The sequence below is a fragment of the Cuculus canorus genome, chromosome 1 (genome assembly GCF_017976375.1).
Source record: "Cuculus canorus isolate bCucCan1 chromosome 1, bCucCan1.pri, whole genome shotgun sequence".
NCBI lineage: Eukaryota > Metazoa > Chordata > Aves > Cuculiformes > Cuculidae > Cuculus > Cuculus canorus.
Window position 1 is genome coordinate 145,705,776 of NC_071401.1, and position 21,888 is coordinate 145,727,663.

General features: G+C 43.9%; 2 protein-coding genes across 2 annotated transcripts in view; one reads left to right on the forward strand and one right to left on the reverse strand.

The window, feature by feature from the left end:
- TIMP3 (TIMP metallopeptidase inhibitor 3) overlaps window positions 1–9,736 on the reverse strand; it is a 38,615-nt gene extending 28,879 nt beyond the window's left edge. The window contains exon 1 of the mRNA XM_054074687.1: window positions 9,365–9,736. Coding sequence (XP_053930662.1) covers window positions 9,365–9,488 — 124 coding nt within the window. The 5' untranslated portion in view covers window positions 9,489–9,736. The remainder of the gene's footprint in view (window positions 1–9,364) is intronic.
- The window catches only part of SYN3 (synapsin III), a 210,346-nt gene that overhangs the window by 107,555 nt on the left and 80,903 nt on the right, over window positions 1–21,888 (forward strand). The window lies entirely within an intron of this gene.

Below are 21,888 nucleotides of genomic sequence, written 5' to 3' on the forward strand. Positions count from 1 at the left end.
CAAGGGTGCTTGTTCGAAAGCAAAGGTGTTAAAGGAAACATACTGATAAGGGTCATTGGCTGTTTGCCACCAGGTCTAGTTGAGCTTCTCTCTGAGTAGATAATACTGCATTAAAACCTTCCTGTGATAATTTAGGGTCTCTTAATGTGCCACCTTGAAGTTCTGCGTGATGTTGTGGAATCCTCTATTTCAGTGCTTCTCTGTAAAGCTGCAAACTGTTACACAGTGGGGGGGGAAAGCAGGACAGCTGCTTAATTCTATTGAAAATATACTGTCTGTAGAGAAAATGGAAACAGACTTACTGAAGTCTCCTTTTTATCTTGATCCTCTAAGGAAATAACCGACTAAATCCTTAATCCCTCACCCCCTTGGGAGAAGGAAAAAAAATAAAAAAAAAAAAAAGAAAAAAGAAAAGGAAAAACAGACAGGTGCTGGTCTTCATCTTTAAAGAGGTAAACTAAAGGGCTTAAGAACTCATCCTGCCCTTACCCCCCAGCACAATCTTTTGCAATGCTGAGCCTCTCGCACAGGAACTACTGCTCTTGTCTTCCCACGCTTCTCTGGGTTTGTGATTTTTGCCCTGCAGGATGCTAAGTGAGGGCCCTGTATTTTGTGCCTATTGAAGTACTGTACATGATGGCTACTTAAGTGCTCCAGGGGTCACTTTGCTGTTCTACTTCCTCTTGGATTGATCCTCTTCATCACAGCATTTAAGGTACTCATTATTGCAAGTGCTATACTTTTCCATGTAGCGTGATCCCTTGACTAGTGTCTCCAGTTCCTTCGTAAATCTCTTTTCCTCACCCACTCTTCTCCCAAATACCAGAAATTTTTCAGCTTTTAGTCCAGTGCCATATGTAGTATGTTATTTACTAGAGGAAATAATTTACTCAGAAACAGACCTATATCCTAGTGCAGCGGTGAGTACAATAAACAGGGAGACTTTTATTGTTAACGGACTCCATTTCCCCAGGGAAATCATGCACTTTATAAGGGCGGGTCTAAAGGCTGTTTCATACTGTCACCTCAATCTCTTTTTATCTGTAATGTACATTTCTCTAGACCTATGAAAGGCAGGCGGGATATTTATAGCAGTGTCAGAAGACGCAGGAAGTAGCAAACTGGGGCGGGTGTTTGGAAAGTGTATAAAGGGCTTGGAACACTGGAGCCAGCCTGGAACTCCTTCCCCAGAAAGAATGTAGAGCTGAAGAAGAAGTGTCTGGGGAATAGCTGGTTTTCTACAGATATCCTCTGGCTCTCTCTTCCTCTACCTGTTGCCTTTCCAACACCAGCCATTTCCTCTCTTTCAAAGTCAAGTGGAAGTTTTCCATTCTGTGGTTTTCCTGTCTTGGTACAAGCAAGTACATCTTTTCCCTTCTATTTTAACTATTTAGAGACTGTTACCAAAGCCTGCTCACTAGGGGGAAGAGCTTCCTATTTAAAGCTGATCAGACGTCAGAGGAGCAAGATGTCTGCTTGTTCATGTATTCACTGAGCATGAGAGATTGAACTGGTTGTCTGAACAAATGCTCCAGTGCTCTTCTATAGAAAATTAACAGACTAACATAATGCCAGCAGGCCTCCCTGCAGGCTTCACTGCAGTAACACCCAATAGTGAGGGAAACATGGAGAAAAGGAAACAGATGTTGAAGTCCCCTTATTGTAATTAAAATACAGCATGAGGGAGTTAAAATTCATGTCCTTCAGTCTAGGCCAGCACGAGCTTGGGTCATTTTGAACATGGCCCTATGAAACAGAAGTACTCCTGTTTCCTATGTGTAATATTTTTTTTTAATGAACCACCAGGGAGCAAGAAGTAATAGTGTGTTACCTTCATGCTGTTGCATGAACCCGGGTCTTTTCATGTCAAAGTAAAGGAATTAAGAAGGGAAAAACTATAGAAACTCTTTTTCATCTTTGGGCCCTTTTATGTACCTTTCTTTACTTCCCCAATAAACTACTTTTAAGCTCTTACAAACTAGCAGGATTACAATACTTTAATAACAGATGGGTAACTAAGAACAATTGTGGATTTTTCATTAGAGTGTGGTTTTTTTGTCCAGAATCAATAACAAATGTGTTGAACAATGATGGCTCTGCCATTTGCACGCTCTCCTTTTATCTCCTGACTGCAGCGGGCCAGGTTACTACATCATGAATATCAAAAGTACCTGTAGACAACATGTTACATCTGGTTTAATTTCATGTGCTTCTCCTGCTGTGCAATCTGCATCATTTTCCAGCTAAGATGCATTTGCCTTATAACTCACCTGGCAAAAATAAAAGGAGACCTAGCCCTGCACACACACTCACGCAACCTGCACTTCTCAAAGGGCTATCTGAAGGAACTTCGCATTCATCTGAATGGAGGAAGGCAACAGCTCGGCTACAGTCCATCTAAAGTGTGTGCACTCTGTCCATGGTCAGTCTAACCAAACAGCTTTTTTCAAAGCCTAAGCTTGAGTGCCAGTCAGAAATGAACATACTACAGGCTGTTAAGAGATCAATCAGCAGAACATCACATTGTTTTATGTGACTTCTCCTACTTATGCGTTCCCTGAAGACACAATACCCATTCACTCTTGTGGATGGATTAGATCTACCTTGGGCATGCCTCACATAGTTTCAGAAGGGGTGGCATATCATCTGTCACAGCTAATGATTCTTCTTAGCTTGACAGCCTATATCTAGTGCTTCACTGATACTTCCATACAGCATCTCTCCTTCTTCAGTTATCTTTCTCTCCTCCTTATACTCTGAGACTAGTTTTTTAAGAGCCTTTGCCACTCCTACAGCTTCTAAATACCTTCTCCTATTGCAAGTTTCCCATGGAGCCTATGGCTGTGATCCTCCTCTTTCCCCACTTGTAACAAAGACAGGTTTTCAGAGCTGAGCCCACTGACGCAGACCACTAGTTCCCACTAGCACAACCCAAGACCTTATCCCCAAGCTGACAGCAGCCTCCACAACATTCTCCCTCAGCACTGCTCTCTGCTGTTTCGTGGCGCATTTCAGTCCCAGGAGGGACAACCCAAATCACATCCTTTCTTCCCAAAACAGAAATAATATTCTACATCTTGGGCAAACTATAGCTGATATCTAATGAGGTTTGGTATTATTTTATGCATATGCATCTCTCTGCTATTCGACTTGAGTTTTATTGTCTGTATAGTGTTTCTAAAGCCTGAAATTGCCCTTTGGAAGGGACTTACATAGACATTAGCAGGAATTTGGGCTATTCATAGTCAACATTTATTTTACCAGCACACAACTCAACAGACTTCTATTTGGTTTCCCAGAACCAATTCTAGCTGGCAGCAATGTTGAATAAATAAAATAATCAGGTTTGTGTAAAACTACTTGCATTTTTATGTAATTAGACACTGTCAGTTAATGCACTGTATCTTCACTCTGGTCACTCAAAGGAATTACTTCGCATTACAGTAGAAGGTTAACTTTCTTCTAACAACAACAGTTTTAAGCTGTCTAGTGTTTGTAATATTCCTTTTAGAAACCTGAAACCATCACATCAAATCCAACTTTGATACAAGAAGGTAAAACACTGCTGAGACCAGTGGCACTGCACCTGCTTTACAGAAGTTATGAGGTTGGTCCAGTATTTCCTTTCCATATCGATAACTGGCCCAGATTTTAGATCTACTGTAAGAGAGTGCAAATCCATTTAAACACCTTGGTCTCATTTACATCAGGCCCAGCAGCAGCCTAATACTTTCAGATAGCAGAAATTTGAAATTCACTGGTTAACATTCCTTTCTCAAGTTATTCCAAAGTTTAAGAATCCAGTTTAATCCTAGTTTTAAATAAGGACCTAGACCACTACGGGCAAACGTTAGTAGCAGAGTCAATGGACAGCAGAGCACCAACAGTCTTGTCATGGTCTTTCAGGTGTCTGCTCTAGAGCAAGAGCTCAGTGTTTTAATAACACCTCCCTCCTTTGTGCCCCGAGTACTTAGACACAGAAGGTTACCAGAGAGGTTGACCTTCAACTCTGCTATTTGCAACAAGTGCCCAGTGCCACAAAGCTAAGGAAAAGTTAAGATAGTCTTGCAACAGTTCCAAATGTAGTCAGCTGCTTTGATCAACCTTCTCTCAGAGAAGTCTACGTAAGGTGCTGTTAGCTTAAAGAGCAGTAACAGTCCATTAAAGTTACACCAGTAAAATTTAAAATGTGCACATGTGGAGGTTTTTCAGACATTTAGATGTGTTACAGTAGGCCTTTAAGTTTAATTACTTCTGTGTCTGCTTAACTAATTGGTGCCTGAAGGCCCAGTTTTCTTCTCTTATCTTTACACTACTATCATTTCACCAGTATCATTTAAGTTGCTTCCAATTTATAACATCACGTAAAAGACAGACTCATACCCTGAAAGTCTAGAGCAATAAGCAGCACGAGAGCAAAAGCCTCTTCATCTTGAACTGAAAAAAAAAAACCCATAAATCTTAGAATTAAAAGAAAACTCAACCACATGCACTGCAGACAACATTAGGACTGAAATTAGTCCCTCAGCTTAGTCTGGCTTAGAGCTGGCAAATACAGCATGCCTGGCCTTGCCTGCTAACTCAAACCAAGCTGTCTTCTCAGGTTTACTAGCTCTTATGAACTTCCAGAGAGCATCCGGCGGAAGTTTCATCTAATGACAAGACCTCCTGCCCAGACCAAACAGTCTCCTTTTTTCAGTGATGCATGCTCAGTTGGGCTACATAAGAGCACCATATGGTTTTGGAGCTGTGAGAAAAAAAGACACATGACCTCAGCCAACATTGTTAAATCAAAAACCTAAGTTTTCATCCTAATAACTTTAGCATCCAGTTAAGGCCAAGGTGACTCACTGGGTGCTCCTCCTAAAGATTCTTGGTCCCACCCATCGTGACTGTCAGTAGGATTATGCATGAGCACAGAGATCCATTTCATCAGATACCAATCCACTTGCCATATCTAACAGACTCTTAGAGGATAAGACAGCATGTGAGCTCACTACAGAGTCTATGCCAAGGCAAAGAAAGTATGTTCAAAATCTCGTGTATGATCAAGTTGTTCTGCGTCTCTCTTTAGCTTATCCATGAGAAGGTGGAATGATCAATTCAAGAAAACCAATGAAAGAAAAAGGACAGGTTTTCAATTAGGTGCTTAGACTTCGGGCCAGGAAAGATCATGAGCTTCCTCCTTTTCAGATGTCTCTTGCTATTCCCATATCACATTCTCGGTTCAACAGCAGCTAGCCACTACAGGTGTTGTGAACTCAGTGCTATGGGTACAGCAGGCTGGGGGAATGAAGATCTTCCTGAACACCAAGGGATGCTAAGAGCTTACCTTCATCTTCCCAAAGTTTGCCTACTCCAACTCACCAAGAGTGAAGTTATTTAGAACAGAGAGCAGCACTCCCCACCGGCCACCCTAGCTGAATCAGATATTTCTTCCCCCAATGCAAACTATAGAAAGGAATGTTATTTTGAGCTCCTTTGAACTAAGGTAAAAGACGGCTAGTAGTGCCATAGCTCTTTTCTGAAGTATATGCACAAGATGAAAGCAAGATTGGTGTGGAGTAGACAGAGTACTTTCTTCATCAAATGCAGACTGGTTTGTCAAAATCTAGCCTGTGATTTCACATATTTTTTCTTTTTTTTTTTTTTCTTTTTTTTGAAGGGGAGGTGGGGCAGAAAGGGCCAGACAGGAGGTGTTTTTTCCTAACCTGTGAACACAGTATTCAGCAGCCAAGCTCAAAAGTTACTGCTGCTCCCACAAAAAAAAAAGTACAAACAAGCCTTTTTCATGTCAGCTGTGTCCAGCTGGAAATGTCACAGCTTTGTCACAATGGAACAAAGCATGCCTGGTGTCTGTTCTTTCAAAACGTCTCTTAATTCAAACAAAAGAAAAAGATTCACATCTGGATGGGGTCATATGCAGGGGGCAGGAGTGGAGGAAACAAAGTTCAGATGGCAAGTCATAGCAGTTGTTGCTTGTCTTGCTGTTTGTCTAATTATTGTACTGACATTCTAGCTCTTATCGATCCAGTAAAAGAAAGCAAGCCAAGAGTTAAAACAGCAATTTTATTATTTATTGACCTCAGAACGCCAGATGAGACACACCTCTTCACTTTTGCTCTATTCATCATGCTAGAACACTCAGGCTGAGTGAAAAGACCCCCTGTGACTAGTCTGGCAGTAGTTCCTTTTTTTTTCCCCCCTCCTTTAGAAGACCACAACCTTCATTTTCAAGGGATGTACATATCAAAATCCTGGCCTTTCCTATGACTTTATTTGAGCATCTGTTTCTGTAAAGATTAAAACCTTCTAATGACTGCAGAGTTGGGACGCTGTACCAGAACTGATCCACAGAAAAATAAAAAATTAAATGTATAGTGATGTCAGGTTAAAGGAGAGAAAGAAGGTGAGAGTAGAACTTTGCTGGATAGGCATGAAAGACTATTAGCAAGAGTTTACATTACACTCCTAAACTGAAAGTTTTCTTCTTCCACATTCAGCGTTTCTGAAGATGAAAAGTCTCCCCTAGGCTGCTACCTAGCTAGTTAATTTCTTGTATTGTTTTAGGAGCTATTTTAAAAGGTCTTCTGCTCCAGCCCTTACTGTGTTGACTCCTCCCTTTTGAGCTGGTATTTTGTCAGGAGTTTCGAGAGCGACAAAAACTTGCTGCCAAGTCCCTCTCTTCCCCACAATGTGTTTTATAACCCAGCGTGTAGTTTAGTCTGTCTAAACACTGCACTAATACACTGCCATCAGTTTCCATGGAGATTATTAACTCCTCCAGAGCCAGAAAGTTTTACTGTACTTTTTGCCCTTCCAGCACATGAAGAACATGAGAGCATTTACTAAAATCAGCCTGCAGAAACATCACGTTTTCTGGACAGTTCTAGCAAATGTAAGCATTTACATTTGCTTCAACCCAGCAAACAACGGAGCATGAGTCTTAACCAAACTTGCATTTAAGTCATCTACTAGAATGAGTTGCTTTTTCCTCTTGTGCTTCTCCCTCCTTTGCATTGCCATGATGTCTGGAGGTATGAAGTTCCACTGACATCAACTGTTTAATATGTCTCAAAGCAAAGCCAAGGCATGAGATACAAGAGTCCAGAAGAGAGAAAGATAAGGAAGATGACTTTGAATTCAACCAGAAATCAGAAAAACTTTGTGCCATAAAGTTTAGGAGCACTGTTATATGAAACTTCATAGTTTACCATACTCCTAGTCACTTAGGCATCTAGCAAAAATATACTGTCAATGTGTGTTCATTATTAAAAAATTATTTAACACCATTTTAAGTAGTTGAATCAAACTGAAAACTATCTAGTATAACATCGTCTAATCACAGCAAGAAAGTAGACGTCCCAAAACCACAGCTAATAAAGGCCACATGCTGTCATCAACTTTAGCTGTGGAAAAACAGTTTCCCAGTCTCACTTTCACAGAAAGGACAATCTCCCTGGCAGTTGCCACTTAGGTTGCATGCTTGTTAATCCAGACTATGAAAATGTCAACAGAATTTTGATTACTGAAGTTTCCTGGAAGAGTTCCCCAGTATAAAACTATTATATAAATGTTTTCCAGGCTATTATCACCGAAGCAAACTGAAACCTTCCCAGCACTTTAATATGTAATAGCTTTTTTGACATTCGGTACACTACGTAAACTAGACATGAATAACCAGACATAACTACAGTTTCTGTAGAAGAGTTAAAGGCAAGAGAGGGTTTTTTTGCCAGTAAGCTTGGCTAACTTGAAAGAGCCACTGGCAGGGTTCATAGCAATAAGTGTTCTGCTGCAGTGAGAATTATTTTCTATTTAATTTCCACAGCAGCTGCCAGGACGATTTCTTTGCAGACTCCACTTGGAGTCAGTACCGCATAGGTACCAGCAGTGCAAAGTCCCTCAATCCCTTTCACAGTCTACTACTAAGATAATCCATAGAGGTGCAAGAAGACTTCACCCCAGCAATCCACTCACGACTGCTCAAGTGACAGCCTGTATTTACTGTTATGTGGTCAGGTGTCCGTTATTAACTGAAAGAACAACACTAATTGATTTCATATACTTTGTCACAGGACACTTACCAAGCAGCAACCGTATTTGGTTAACCACCCTCAGCTACAAACAAACCAAAGAATGCGAGACCAGAGTCTCCATTACCTCATCCTCAGAGATTTTGGGTGTTCCTCTTGTTCCCTATCTAAAGTTAGTGTAGTGGAGACTCCTAGGGATGCTAAAATCCATAGCAGAAAACATCAGCAAGAATCCAATAAAAGTGTTGCAACCATCTAAACCAGGATGGGTGTTTGCAGCTGCAAAGATCACAATACAGCACACAGAAAGCCTGGAGACACTTGTTACCTGCTTCTCCAGTCACCGGCGCAGCACCACAAGCCTATGTGAGACACACCTTCCCACACCAACCTTCCTGGCTTCAGAGCACTCATCCTAATCCTGCTTCCTATTATTTGTCACCAGGTTGTGGAAGAAATTTTGTCTGCCTGCACCTCCAATTGTGTTTTTTGCCCCGCTGTAGGAAACAAGCTACTCTTAGACTTACTAATTGCTTGGAAGTATTTCTTGGAGAGTCTGCAGGACAGGCTCTGCAGCACACCTCACTTCCAGCCGTCCCTCAGGAGGGCTGGGTGGAGGGTCATAGAATCATAGAACCACTAGGTTGGAAACGACCTCTTGGATCATCCAGTCCAACCATTCCTATCAACCACTAAAACATGTCCCTGAGTACCTCATCTACCTGTCTTTGAAATACCTCCAGGGATGGTGACTCAACCACCTCCCTGGGCAGCCTCTGCCAGTGCCCGATGACCCTTTCTGTAATTTTTTTTTTCCTCATGTCCAGTCTGAACCTCCCCTGGTGCAACTTGAGGCCATTCCCCCTTGTCCTGTCCCATCACTTGGGAGAAAACGCCAGCACCCTCTTCTCCACAACCTCCTTTCAGACAGTTGTAGAGAGCAATAAGGTCGCTTCTTCTTCTCCAGGCTAAACAACCCCAGTTCCCTCAGCCGCTTCTCGTAAGACTTGTTCTCCAGCCCCTCCACCGGCTCCGTTGCTCTTCTCTGGACACGCTCCAGAGCCTCAACATCTTCCCTGGGTCCATCCCACGCCTCTGCTCTCACTAACCCACACCTATGCTGGGAGGTCAGATCTAACCCGCCCCACCTCTGCTTTCACCGAGTCACCCGTCCGACTCAGGCTTGTGGGGGTGCTCCCCCGGCTGCTGCCCGCACCCCATCAGGATCCCGCAGGACTTTTTAGTACTTTTTAGGACTTTAGGGGGGTCATTCCCCCCCCCCTCCCCAAGGCTCTCCTCCTTCCACGGGAGCCGCCCTCGGCACTCACCGATGTCGGAGTTGCAGAAAGCGTCCTGCGGGTGGATGGGGACGCAAGTGCAAGCCTCCACCACCAAATCCCGCAGGCTCCAGCTGCACAGGAACACGGCGAGGAAGCTTAGCCACGCCGTCATGTTGCCTCCGAGGTGCCTCCTCACTTCTGCGGAGCGGGAAGCCGCTGGTTTTGTTTCGCCTGACTTTTTGTTTCGTAGATTCTCGCTAACAGCCCGCTCGCAGCGCCTCTCTCGCTGCCCTTCGCTCGGTAGGACAGGGCGAGCCTGGAGGCGGCTGCGCTGCGATGGGATGCGATGGGATGCGGAGCTGAGCTGAGCCGCGACGGGGCTGCTGCGCGGAGTTATAGCCTGGATCGCGCCCTGCCGGGCTCCGGGGGCGCCGCCGACCCCGGCCAATGGGAGCCCCGCATTACCTCATCGGCGGGAGAGGCCGGCGGGACGGGGCGGGGCGGCGGCCGCAGCGCCTTATACGGAGCGAAGTGCGGGGAGCGGCGCGCCGGGCGCTGTTGGGCGCCCCGCAGCCCAGGTAGCAGCGTACTCGGAGCAGAAGTCCCTCCCGTTGCTCTCTCCGGTTTCAATCTCTCTTTTCAGCCTGCGTCCCTCTCCACCTTCCGTCCCCTCTTCCCACCTTCCGTCCCCTCTTCCCACCTTCCGTCCCCTCTTCCTACCCCACATTTCTCTTTCCACCTGCCATCCCCTCTTTCCACCTTCCAGCCCCTCTTTCCACCTTCTGCCCCTCTTCCCACCTTCCGTGCCCCTCTCCACCTTCCATCCCCTCTTCCCACCCCACGTCCCTCTTCCCACCCTCCGTCCCCTCTTCCCACTCCACATCCCTCTCCACCTGCCATCCCCTCTTTCCACCTGCCATCCCCTCTTTCCACCTTCCGCCCCTCTTCCCACTTCCCGTCCCCTCTTCCCACTTCCCGTCCCCTCTTCCCACCTTCCGTCCCCTCTTCCCACCCCACGTCCCTCTCCACCTTCCGTGCCCCTCTTCCCACCTTCCGTGCCCCTCTTCCCACCCTCCGTGCCCCTCTTCCTACCTTCCATGCCCCCCTTCCCACCTTTCGTGCCCTCTTCCCACCTTCCGTCCCCTCTTCCCACCCCACGTCCCTCTCCACCTTCCGTGCCCCTCTTCCCACCTTCCGTGCCCCTCTTCCCACCTTCCGTGCCCCTCTTCCCACCTTCCATGCCCCCCTTCCCACCTTTCGTGCCCTCTTCCCACCTTCCATGCCTTCCCGCCACTGATGCCACCAAGGGAGGCTTGAAACACTTTAAAGATTAGTTATACCCCCGAGGTACCGGCAACCTATCTGTCCCCACAGCTGACAGTGCCCAGGATGACTCCCCACCACCCCATTCAGAACCTGCCTCCCCACTGTCACTTCGCACGTAAGGGTACAAGAGGCACCTGGAAAACACATTTAAGGGATTGTTGCCCACTTGAAAAGTTTTGTCTGTTTCCTTGAAAAACAGCAAACTGGTTTTAAACTGGAGGAGGTGCATTAATATTGTAAAGTGCTTTCAGAAAGCGATCAGAAAATGCAAAGTGGGGGTGCAGCGTATTGCTGCTTTTCTTCTTTCCATAGGCAGTGAAAAGAGGATGGAAGAAAAAAAAAGACAAGACCTTGTTGAACTGTAAACCGGGATTTCATCCTGCAGTTTTTAATCCTGCCCAACTGTTCCTTCTTCTCCTGTCACCACACCACCATCACCCATCACTGCCCTCCTTGGGGCTTTCGGTCAGCAAGGGGTCATAAACGGCTAAAACTGAGTTGGAGAAAGCTGTATTGTATCTACCCGGGCACTCCCAACATTTAATCTCAAAGTATATTTTCACAGAGCGGCTTTAGTGGAATTTATAGAAAAGTCCTGGTTTGTTTTGTTTTCCCTTATCCCCTTTTGGAATCGTAAATTTCTATCAGCTGTAGGAAAGTAAATGTTACAGAAGAGCTGGGACTGTAAGGAAGGAGATTGCCAGCTGCAAGATGCAGACAGCCTTATTATCCTGCAAAGGGGACCGAGGGGTGATTAATCATGGCATCAAACCAGTGTATGTAATGTCAAAGTACTTTCCACGGGGTTTACAAGACTTAAGCATGTCAAGTTATAAATTATGCTGGTATTAAGGGCCAGGGACCAGCTGTCCTAAATTTCTAAATAGTCAGCTAAGTCTTTAGATTTACAATTCTGCTCCATCTGGGTGAAGCACAGCCTGCCCACACCTTTTCTTTAATCATACCATCCATATAAAATTAAAACCTACAGTCTTACGGAAACACAGGCTGTTATTTGGAGCATCAGTATGTAAAAGCTTCAAGATGAGTATTGCTAGTAGAGATCGAGATTACAAGGCTAACAGTGGGAAATGCAGGTTCCCACCCTTGCTGTGATACAACCTGTGTGACAGCTTTGTCTCAGTGTGCTTCAAATCCCAGCCTGTGTAATGGGGATAATGGTGATGGGATCTTCTCAGAAATGTGAGAACAAACCGAAAAAAATGGATAGTGTTGAGGTGCTAATGGGTCATGTAAGTACATATGAGGCAGGGTGTTAGAACAGTAACAGATTTACACACGTTAATTTCTGAATTGCTTGGCTGCAAATTGCAATGTGAGAGGCTCCATGCAGAAAAACCCTTTAGGTACTTGGACTGTCTGCTCAAGGTACTACAGCTGAAGTTGAATCTGTCAGATTGGACTGTCATTTCGGTCGCACGGGCTGTCAACAAGGAACAGCTCCACTCACCTCAGCGGAGTAACACGGAAGAAAAATGAGGTGTGTCTGGCACTTTCATTTTTCCTTTGTTGTTGTAGAAGGTTTGATATCACCAGCATCATGATACATCTGGTCTATCAACATCTCAGATCAGTATCTGAGGGAGGTGGAGTTATTCCATAACCTGACACTGGTGTAAATAAGGGTGAGTTTGGCCCCCCCCACAACTAGATTATAATCACAGCTTTAGCAGCACCTCCCTTCGCTCTCTGGCCACGTAACTCCTCTAAGGTTGTTTCTTCATTTCAGTAATGCCTTTGCTGCGTGTTCTGACTACTAACAAGATGAATACATTGTAATAAGCTGTAAAGATGTTGGATGCTGTGTGTATGTCGAGTGACTCTAATACACGGATGCAGGACACATTCAGAGGAGACTGAAAAACAAACCCTTCAGCCATCTCAGTCTCTGAAAAGAGAGGGGGAAGAGGGCTAGGAGCTACTGAACTTACACAGGGCCTTCCAAGCCATGGATATAGCTTGTTTACAGTGAAACCGACAAAGCTTGTTAAAGTAACACCAAGTTTATGCTGATTACAGGATCTAGTTGACTTTTCAGATCTAACCCCGAGATGTAATCTAGAGTTACTTTTCAGGATGAAAAGGAGTGCCACAGCTTGATCCAGTGGCAGGGCACATCTGTTTGGAAGGGATGGTGTGCAGGCTGTCTGTGTGGCAAGGTTTCCCATTGTCTTCCTTACCACTATTTCAGAAGTGATCCAGATTTTTTTTAATGCATGTATTAGTACTGCCTAGGGTAGTAGTACCTATGTTTGATCAGTTAGGACTTAGCCAATTCACCTACAGTTTTGACATCTAGAGATGAACAACAAGATGAACTTCTCTATAGTAGTAGGGATGCAGTTTTTCAACCATGACTGGATACTGTACAATAATAACAGTATTTATTTGCCAATTAAAGGATACATTTCATACAGAGAAACTAGAGTGCTTTATTTTTGTAAATCACAGGTAAATAATAGTGAGAAAAGCTCAGTCTAGCCAGTGACCTACTGGGAGTCCTTGGTTAAATCATTTAACCTGCTTGTACATTCATTTTATCAACTGTAAATATTGATATTGTATACTATCCAGTGATAATATCTATTAGATATTCAATAACAGCCTCTCTGCTTTGAGACCTACCAGTAAAGTACACTCTGAAAGAGTCAGGCAGGAGTTCTGGGTGTTTATTTAAATGTGAAAATTTTGATAATGTGATCAAAGTAACAAAGAAAGTCAATGAAGGAACTGAAAGGAGAAGTATCTCCGAATTCCTGCTCTATGCCCTGTCTGTGTGGGAGAAACTGCAAAGCGAAAAAGAAAAAAAAAATCCACACCCCCCCCCCAAAAAAAACCAAAAAACCCAGCATTCAGCTCCATTGCCTAGATAAAACTTTAAGCCTTATACGGCCATAAAAAGTGTAGCAGAAAAAGAAGGAGAAAATAAAGACCTTGACCTTCATATGAGAAAATTAGAGTTCACATTTGGTTAATGTCACCAAATAAAGACATCTATGTTATTTCAGTCCTCCACCAAGAACACGCTGTTGAACACAATTAAGGATTTCTCTGCTTTACTGGGCAGCCACACCACTTCATGCTGTGATCTTGTCGGATCCCACAAGCTAAGCATGACTGGGCTGGGTCAATAGTTGGTGTGAAAATTCCCAGGGAAAGCCATGTCCCACAGGTGGTGTTGGCTGAGCAGTGGCCTTCATCCCTCCATCCCGCATGAATGTGTGGATGCAGTGCTAGGGGGCACTGCGCTGCAAGAGATGTTCACTTTTTTTGTCGATGAAGCTAGGTTTATTGCAATATATAAAGAACTCACTCTTTGGAAAAGGAAAGATGTTAAGCTGTATATCCTGGTTAAATTTCAGGATGGATAAAGACGTTATGCTTCCATACTTAACTGTAGTTTACATCAGGATTGTATTAACAGTATCGTTTTCCTTCCAGAAGTATTGCTTGTGGCTGGAAAAGACCATCCTGGAGCTAGCTGCAGAGACTGAGATAAAAGCATTTTCAGATATTCCTTCGAGAGGCACAGAGTGTTGCTGTAAATGAACTAAAGGCATATTCACTTCACTTCTGATCACATTTCATTGTGAGGGATGCCAGGTGCTGGCAGAAAGCTGCTTCTGAACTAACAAAAGCACCTGAATGTCAGTAGTGCAGAAGGGCTTCATCAAACTACAAGAACTGTTGGCCAAAAAAACAGGGAGAGAGAAGTGGGGAGGAGAAAGTCAGGAAAAAAGGAAGAAAGGGAGGAGTAAAGAGAGTAAAGAATACCCCCCACTACCATCACTGCCAGAAGAAAAAGAAACCAACATCTGTAGTGGCTGAAAACGTTGCAGCTTATCACCAGACCTCAGCTGGCTTAAACTGAGCACAGCATGAATGAAGTCAAGAGACTTCAGCCTGCAGCCCAAACAGCCTTGCCACCTCCATGAACAATATATTAATTTTAAAAGCTTGTAAACTATGGGCATTTTTTCCATTTTAACTTTTCCACAGTAACTGGACTTTGATTCGTGAGCATGGAGTCATGCCACTAATATTCTGAATTATCCAGCTGCCAAGTTGCTCAAAAGCCCCCTCTTATCCTAAAAACTCTTCTTGAAGTTGACGAACCTCTTATATTTTACACCAGCTCAGCATCACACCCTCTAGGAGATATCATTGTTTTTCTGCTTTTATGCAGCAGGTGGGAAATGAAGAGTCCTTTTCAGAGCCATCTGATGTCTTTTTTTACAGCACAGTCACACTATCTCATAGGTCAGTACAGAGTCGTCATGCATTACATTAGCAAAAGATTCTCGTTGTTCCTGACTATACAATTTTTTCAGAATGTTTTTTTTCCTGACACTGTCCTATGAGAATATTGTTTTGTTTAAAATGTTTGGGTTTACTGTGATTTATGAGCACAAAAGTTGAAAAATCCTCCTACCCTATTAATTCCTCCGTTGTATCAATGAAGTTCATATGCTACCTGAAATAAGAGGATTCTTCCTTCAAAAATGTCTTTGATTCTATAAATACATATAAAAAAAATTATTTGATCTCTGAGGTTGCAAAGAAATGATGTCACCTTCCTGTCTGCAAGCCAGACATAGGTAACACTCTATCCCATTCCCAAGTTTTTAATTAGATGTACACCATTAAACCTTCATCAGCTGTAACACTTCTATACTTCAAGAATCCTTTACAGATTGTGCTTTCAGAGAACACTCAGCCTGGGAGCAGACCATAGGCACAGTGTGTTGCCAGAAGTATTACATTATAAAGGATTGTGGAATATGAAATCACCCTTTCAGTAGTGCAGGGATCCTCTAGTCAGGCTGTGATGTGGCATCAGCTGCAGAAGGGCCACCAGGAAATATCTTTTAACAGCCTTATCAAGCTGAAAATATTTCCTGCACATGACTGTGCTCTTTGGCTCCAAGCCAGCAAAACACCAAGGCACATGTTCCACTTTAAGCACACAAGATGCCCTACTGAAGTCAACAGGACCGTTTACATGCGTGAAGTTAAATATAAGCTTAAGTGCATTTCTGGATCAGGGCCAAAGAGCTTAGTACCATGCAGGGTTCAAGCCAGGAGGCTGTGATTAGATGGTCTGACAGAGTCAAGGGGGGAGGACACAATGTAATTTGCTTGGCATTACCTGCCTGTGCCTCATTCCAAGCAATTAATTTTCTCCAATTTTTATTTATTGTAAGTTTTTCCATTTCTCTTTCTTTGCTTTCATGCTGCTGTAGCCATTTCCAAACTGAAGTTTTGTTTTTCTTTTTTAAATTCTTCTTAGCTGCATCGATAGCTTTAATTGACTGAACAAAGAGATTTCAAATAGATGAAGTACTTCAAATGGTAATAAGAGCTGGTGTTCCCAGAGCTTTGTAGGCTTGAACTAAGCAGAGAAGAGAGTTAGAGTGATTGAAAATCACTTTTCTGTTGTTCCTTTGTATGAACTGGTTTCTGGCTTATGCAATGCACACTAATTAAAATGACTGGAATGCCTCACATTTTTAAGAGAGCTTTAAGGCAGCTCTGTGGCATTGTGGCCAGCAGAGTTCACAAGCAGATTCGTGGCTGCAATTCAGGTTCAACGTTTCTATCAGCATAACTTGAAGAAGCCAATATCTCTATAAAGGCCTTGGAGGGGAGTTTGAGGAAGAAAGAGTAGACGGAGAAAAGCAGTAACTTCTGCTCCTTGCATCAGTTTCTTAAGCAGCTATGGGGCAAGTCTCCCTTTCAGAGAGATGAGAGCCTGAAGGTTGGTGTAGTCATCAAAAACCTCACGGCTTTCTTTCACTGTAGCCCTAATGTCCTGCACAAATTCAAGCGTGGGACAGCATTTACATGTTCTTTATCTCTCACTGTAATATCAGTTACTCATAGTGCCCCATCCTAGGTACTGTACAGCAAACATCTCTTTCTGTGAGAGAGGGTTACATTTGAGGACTGACCACTGCAGCTGCTGGGCGTATTTGCAGGGGTCCAAATAGCTCCCTCATATTTAGAAGACTGCTCATACTGAGTTGCTCTCCATGTGATGAGTTTTACTCTACCTGGCAGTGATGAGGGAGTATCTTGCTGCTTTTCAATCCTCCTAGCATTGTCCAGAATTTCATTTTCCTATTTCACTATGTTCCATTTTTTTTCATTTTCAAGGTGCCTGGCTACTGCATTGCTGGTCTTCTCTCAAAAGGAGGCCTGGCTTCTCACAGTGATGAATGGCCACAGAGGAGCAGGAGAGCCTAATACAGACTCTTTCAGAGCTGACTGGCCTAAGGGTATGACCCTTTGGCATGTTGAGCAACCAGATCCTTCTGTCACCTCTCTGCCTCTCACCAGCCTTCTGAGGATGTGGACCACTCTCTCATCTCACAGCATAATATTTTTCCTCTTCTCCTACACGTCACAGGGCACAGTCAGGATACTGCGATCTTCACAACCCTGTGTGAGTGTAGGGAGATAGGGAAAGATCCCAGGCAAGAGACAATAATCCTGGATCTCTTAGACCGTTCAGGTTGGCAGAGCTACAGCCCCTCCATATGCAGTAGGCCAGCCAGTCCCTAGGATGTGCCACTGGGATTAAAGCATGTTGGATCCTCTGAAATCACTTGTGGAAAGCAGAAAGAGCAGCAGCAGGGACCTGGCACCCCTCCTTTTGTTACATTAATGAGCTTAGAGACAGTGGCTAACAGGTCTGAAGGAGAGAACAGGTGCAGCTGCAGCTAAATGTACCATCACTTCCCTCTCTCTGCACAACCTGCAAAACTGTGCTGCAAGAATAAGCTAGTCACTTCATCCCCGTGGTACACTTGTTACTAGTTTCTCACCTGAAACTCCAAATAAAGGTATTAGTTACAAGAACAGTCTCTATTGATAAGGATAGTGTCCCAGCAGGGAACAAACTCAGTGATTCCTGTCATGCATGTCCGCACATGGATGTCAAAAGTGAGAAACAGCACTGCTGTGTAGAGATGCCAATGGAGATTGTTGCCTTGGCACAGGATTTTTTTTAAAATCCAAATTGGCTTTTTCAGTGCTTTTGTTCCTGTGTTCCCAAATCAGTGCTGTATTCTAAACAGCAGCTGACTCCTCACTTATGGCAGAGCCTTCCCACACAGACTCACAGTCCCAGCCCGTAGAAGCTGGAAGATTTCTGATGTGAGATCTCAAGGATGAATCTCTTTCTTTTCTGGAGCAAAAGGCACCGCTTCTGTTTCCTCACCCTTTTGGAATTTTTCTCCATAAATCTTGGCATACAGTTTGAGACAAAAGATGAGGAGATGATAGATGTGCAGCCTAGAGTGAGGACCCTCTCATTTGTTTAGTGTCTTGTTGTTCCTGAGTGAAGAGCAATACATTCCTCAAAGGACCTTTTCAGGTCGGGAGTGTGAGTTCCACACCTAAAGCATTTATGTCAAGAGTGAAAAGATCAGTGTTTGATTTAGCACAGATGTGTGAAGATAGTATTCTTGCTGCACTACAGATAGAAATAACAATCTACAGCCTTTCTTCCCCTTTCTTTTAACATAACAGCCCTGATTTCCTTTAATCTGGTGGCCTGTATATCTTAGTTGTGCCTTTCTGTTTGCTCCTGAGGGGTGCTTCAGTGGGGGATGCAGAAATATGGAAAGATACTCTGTTTCACAATCACAATGTAATTACAGAATGTAATGTTCATTTAGCAAAGAAGCCCTGTATTCCATTTCCTTATGAGCTGTAACAGGTATTGTGCAGCAAGAGTTAATCTGTAACCAGATACAGCATGGCTGGAGGTGAAGCTAAGAAAGAGCAGTGAAAACTCCCTCTGTTTTTCCTTTGCAATGAATAGAAGTATCTTTACCAGGGACTGTAGGGCTAGGATTACGATCATATGTTTTATTAGCAGAAGTTTTTAAAAATCAGTGTCCTATACTGACAGAGTTCAACTCCTTCGTATTTTAACTTGCATTGTAGCAAAAGCAACATGGTAGTTCACAAGGGAGAGTTCTCCTCTGAAGGGCAAGCACACAGTGTGAGTAAATGTACTTGCACAACTGGTACTACCCAAAGAGGAAGACTTCAAATGCATAGCCAAGGCAGCAATGAGAACTACCCAGAGCTGTCAGGAACCAGGAAGGTGTTGAATGTATGTAAAAATTACATACCAGGAGTTTAGCTATGAAGACATCAAAGCTTGAATATGTGCCTTGAGCAAGAAAACACCTCTCTGTTCTTAGTAACAGTGCCACCAAATCTTGCCTAGAGCGTTGTCAAGGGATTTGGCATTAGTGCTCTGCTGTGGGAGCCTCAACTGCTCCAGTGCAGAGCTTCATCACGGGTCCTAAGAGGTTGGAGAGGTTGTGAACACTTTTAGTTGTAGCAGGTGGCCAACATGAGCTTACTACAGCACATTCTTCTTCTCTCCTCTTTTCTCCTCTCCACTCGTGACTGTTGCACCTATGGCTGACAGTTGGCTGGGAGGCTGCTCCACAGCATAACTCTCATTCTTGCCATCTCCCAGAATCTGCACCAGTGACTTTAGCAATGCTTAAAGCTCACTGTAAGAAGGGATTGAGTTCTTACTACATCATCCAGGAAGGAAGAAGAGCTCTCCCTAGACACCTAGATGAGGTCAGGAAGGAAAGTGCTCTCAGTGCAAAGGTTCTGCAATGCATGGGAGGGATCTACAGTTTTATTCATGGGACAATTCATGGAAAACAACCAACAAAGAGTCTGAGCAACGGCAGTTTCTACCAACAAAGAAGTGACTCTCCAGCAGACTTTCCCCAGCACCCGACAATACGAAAACTAGATAGACAAGTTGGGGTTGTTTTTTTTTCATTAAGCTGTATCTTCATGTCTGTAGATCACAACCAAGCATTTCTTAACCAAAATCTTATTTCCTCTTGTCTCAGTTCAAGTTCAGCAGAAACAGCATCACTACTACTCTTTCTCTGTCACAGACACACACACACAGAGTGAGTCTAAAGGGGAAGGAGGGAGGGCGGGATAGAGGTATATTCAATGCAGGCAATTCCTTAGTGCAGCTAAAAGAGAAGGCACTAACCTAGTCTCCCTCATCTCAGAGTATAGCTTTAGGAATACCTTCTGAAGGCACTGAACTTCTCTCTCGCACTGTTCAGGTTAAATGATCTGTTACTGGAGAAAACCTCCTTCCACTGAAACTTACATAGTCACTTTTGTTTCAAGGAATTTTTTGTGCCAAAGTAGCAGGATCATCAAAAAGAGCACAACCTGCCCCATGGAAGGAGGAGCAGGCTAGGAAGGGAATATTTTACTTCATATGAAATTGTTCTCCCCATCCGGAATAAATCTTCACCTCTGAACATCATATATAATGACAACTCAGTTTAGATGGGCTAGTGTAGCATATGCTGTGGATGGCTGTACGTAAATAACACTGCAGAGAGCTGGCTAGAGGAAGCAAAAACTTATTCCCGGTGAATGTGATAGCATTTTCTCCTCCTTGCCAGGACAGAACCTAGCTTCTTAGCTTAGGCAATGCTTCCAAGTCTCCTAAGGTGTTTCCACAAGTATCAATGTGATTACTTTAAACAACCTCCTCCTCCCTCCCTCTCTCAAAACTATAACCTGAAGAACAGGCAGATATAGCCATTCAGTTTTATTTTGAGGGGAGGCTTTTGAGAATAGGAAGGAGAAGAGAGGAGAAGCTGGTTCTGCAAAAAAAAAAAAAAAAAAAACAAACCACCCTTATTTCCATGAGGCATTTCTGGAAAGGAGGACAAAAGACAGCTTTTAAAGCTATGCCTATGGCTGCATGTAAGGGATAGTTCTCAAAGGATTCCCTTAATCAGATTCTGCCAAAGATAGGTTGTCTCTCTGTAATTCACTCCATGTCTTATTCTAAGGCCATATGCTCTGGTCATGTGAAGATTTACCGTGTCAAATTTACTGGCCTTGGAGAATCTAAAAGAATTATGCAAGAAATCATGTTCCATGATAACTGAGGCCTCACACAGCCATGCATTCTAAAAACTGCTTCTAACTCGATAGATGGTCCCTTTAGGGCTTTGTAAGCCCTTCTGGAAAAGATGGAAGGGGAGAAAAAGGGGGAGCTGCTGATCGTTGCCATATGTGAGAAGCATCTCTGCTTGCATGTGGGTGTGACGTCCATGTTATCAGAAAGGCTGTGCTCTCCATAGCCCCCCTGTTTCCTGTTTCCAGTCAGCAACTTGTTGCTGGAGCAGGCATCCCATATCAATTTGTACCGCAGTTACAAAAGAGGAAAATGATGGCCAGCGGAGGGGGAAGGGGTGGGGGAAATCCTCTTTAATAGCCATGTAGAGGATGTCTGAGCAGGGATATGAGCCAGGAGTCCTCAGAGGCAGTAGAATAAGTGGGAGTTTAGCAAACAATCATTTTCTTTCTTTGACTAGTGTTCCTCAGAGACCTCAGCACTCCAGTTCTCAGAGCTAATTTTAGCAGTTTGTGGTTGGCCTGTTCCTAATGTCCCTGTCCTATCTCTCACACACACTGAACCTTGGGATACTCTCTGTGGGCTGACAGATGACATGAAAACCTCTAATCTGCAGGTCAAGTATCAAAAATGAAGTGGGATGAGGAAACTGGGAGCTCAATTTGCTTTTTTTCCAAATAAGGGAGCTATATTCATATTAGAGTTCTTAGCATACCAAGTTTGTGGCTTGTTGGGTTTTTTTATGCATATGAAGGGAATGACTTATTCTTGAAAATTTTATGGTAACCACCAAAGATGTTATCATCCCACAGACACTGCCTTTCCTATGCAGACTATGACTGACATGCTTTCATTATTTATTGGCACTGATCTTCTGTAGGAAAACCAAAACCACGTTGTCCCAAACACTGTAGTGATACATAACAGGCAGAGTGACTCCTTGCCAAAGGGCATAGAGTACATGTTAGAAAGGGTTCAAAATGAATGCAGTGGCAATAAAGTTGTGATGCCAGGATTGAAGGAGCTTGCAGCATGTGGCATTTCTCACAGCATTCTGCTTCAGAAACTGTCAGCCTCTGGCCTGGACAGGCGCACACTCTCCTGGGTTGAAAACTGGTTGGATGGCCGGGCCCAAAGAGTGGTGGTCAATGGAGTTAACTCCAGCTGGAGGCCAGTTACAAGTGGAGTTCCTCAGGGCTCAGTACTGGGTCCAGCTCTGTTCAATGCCTTTATCAATGACCTGGATGAAGGCATTGAGTGCACCCTCAGCAAGTTTGCAGATGACACT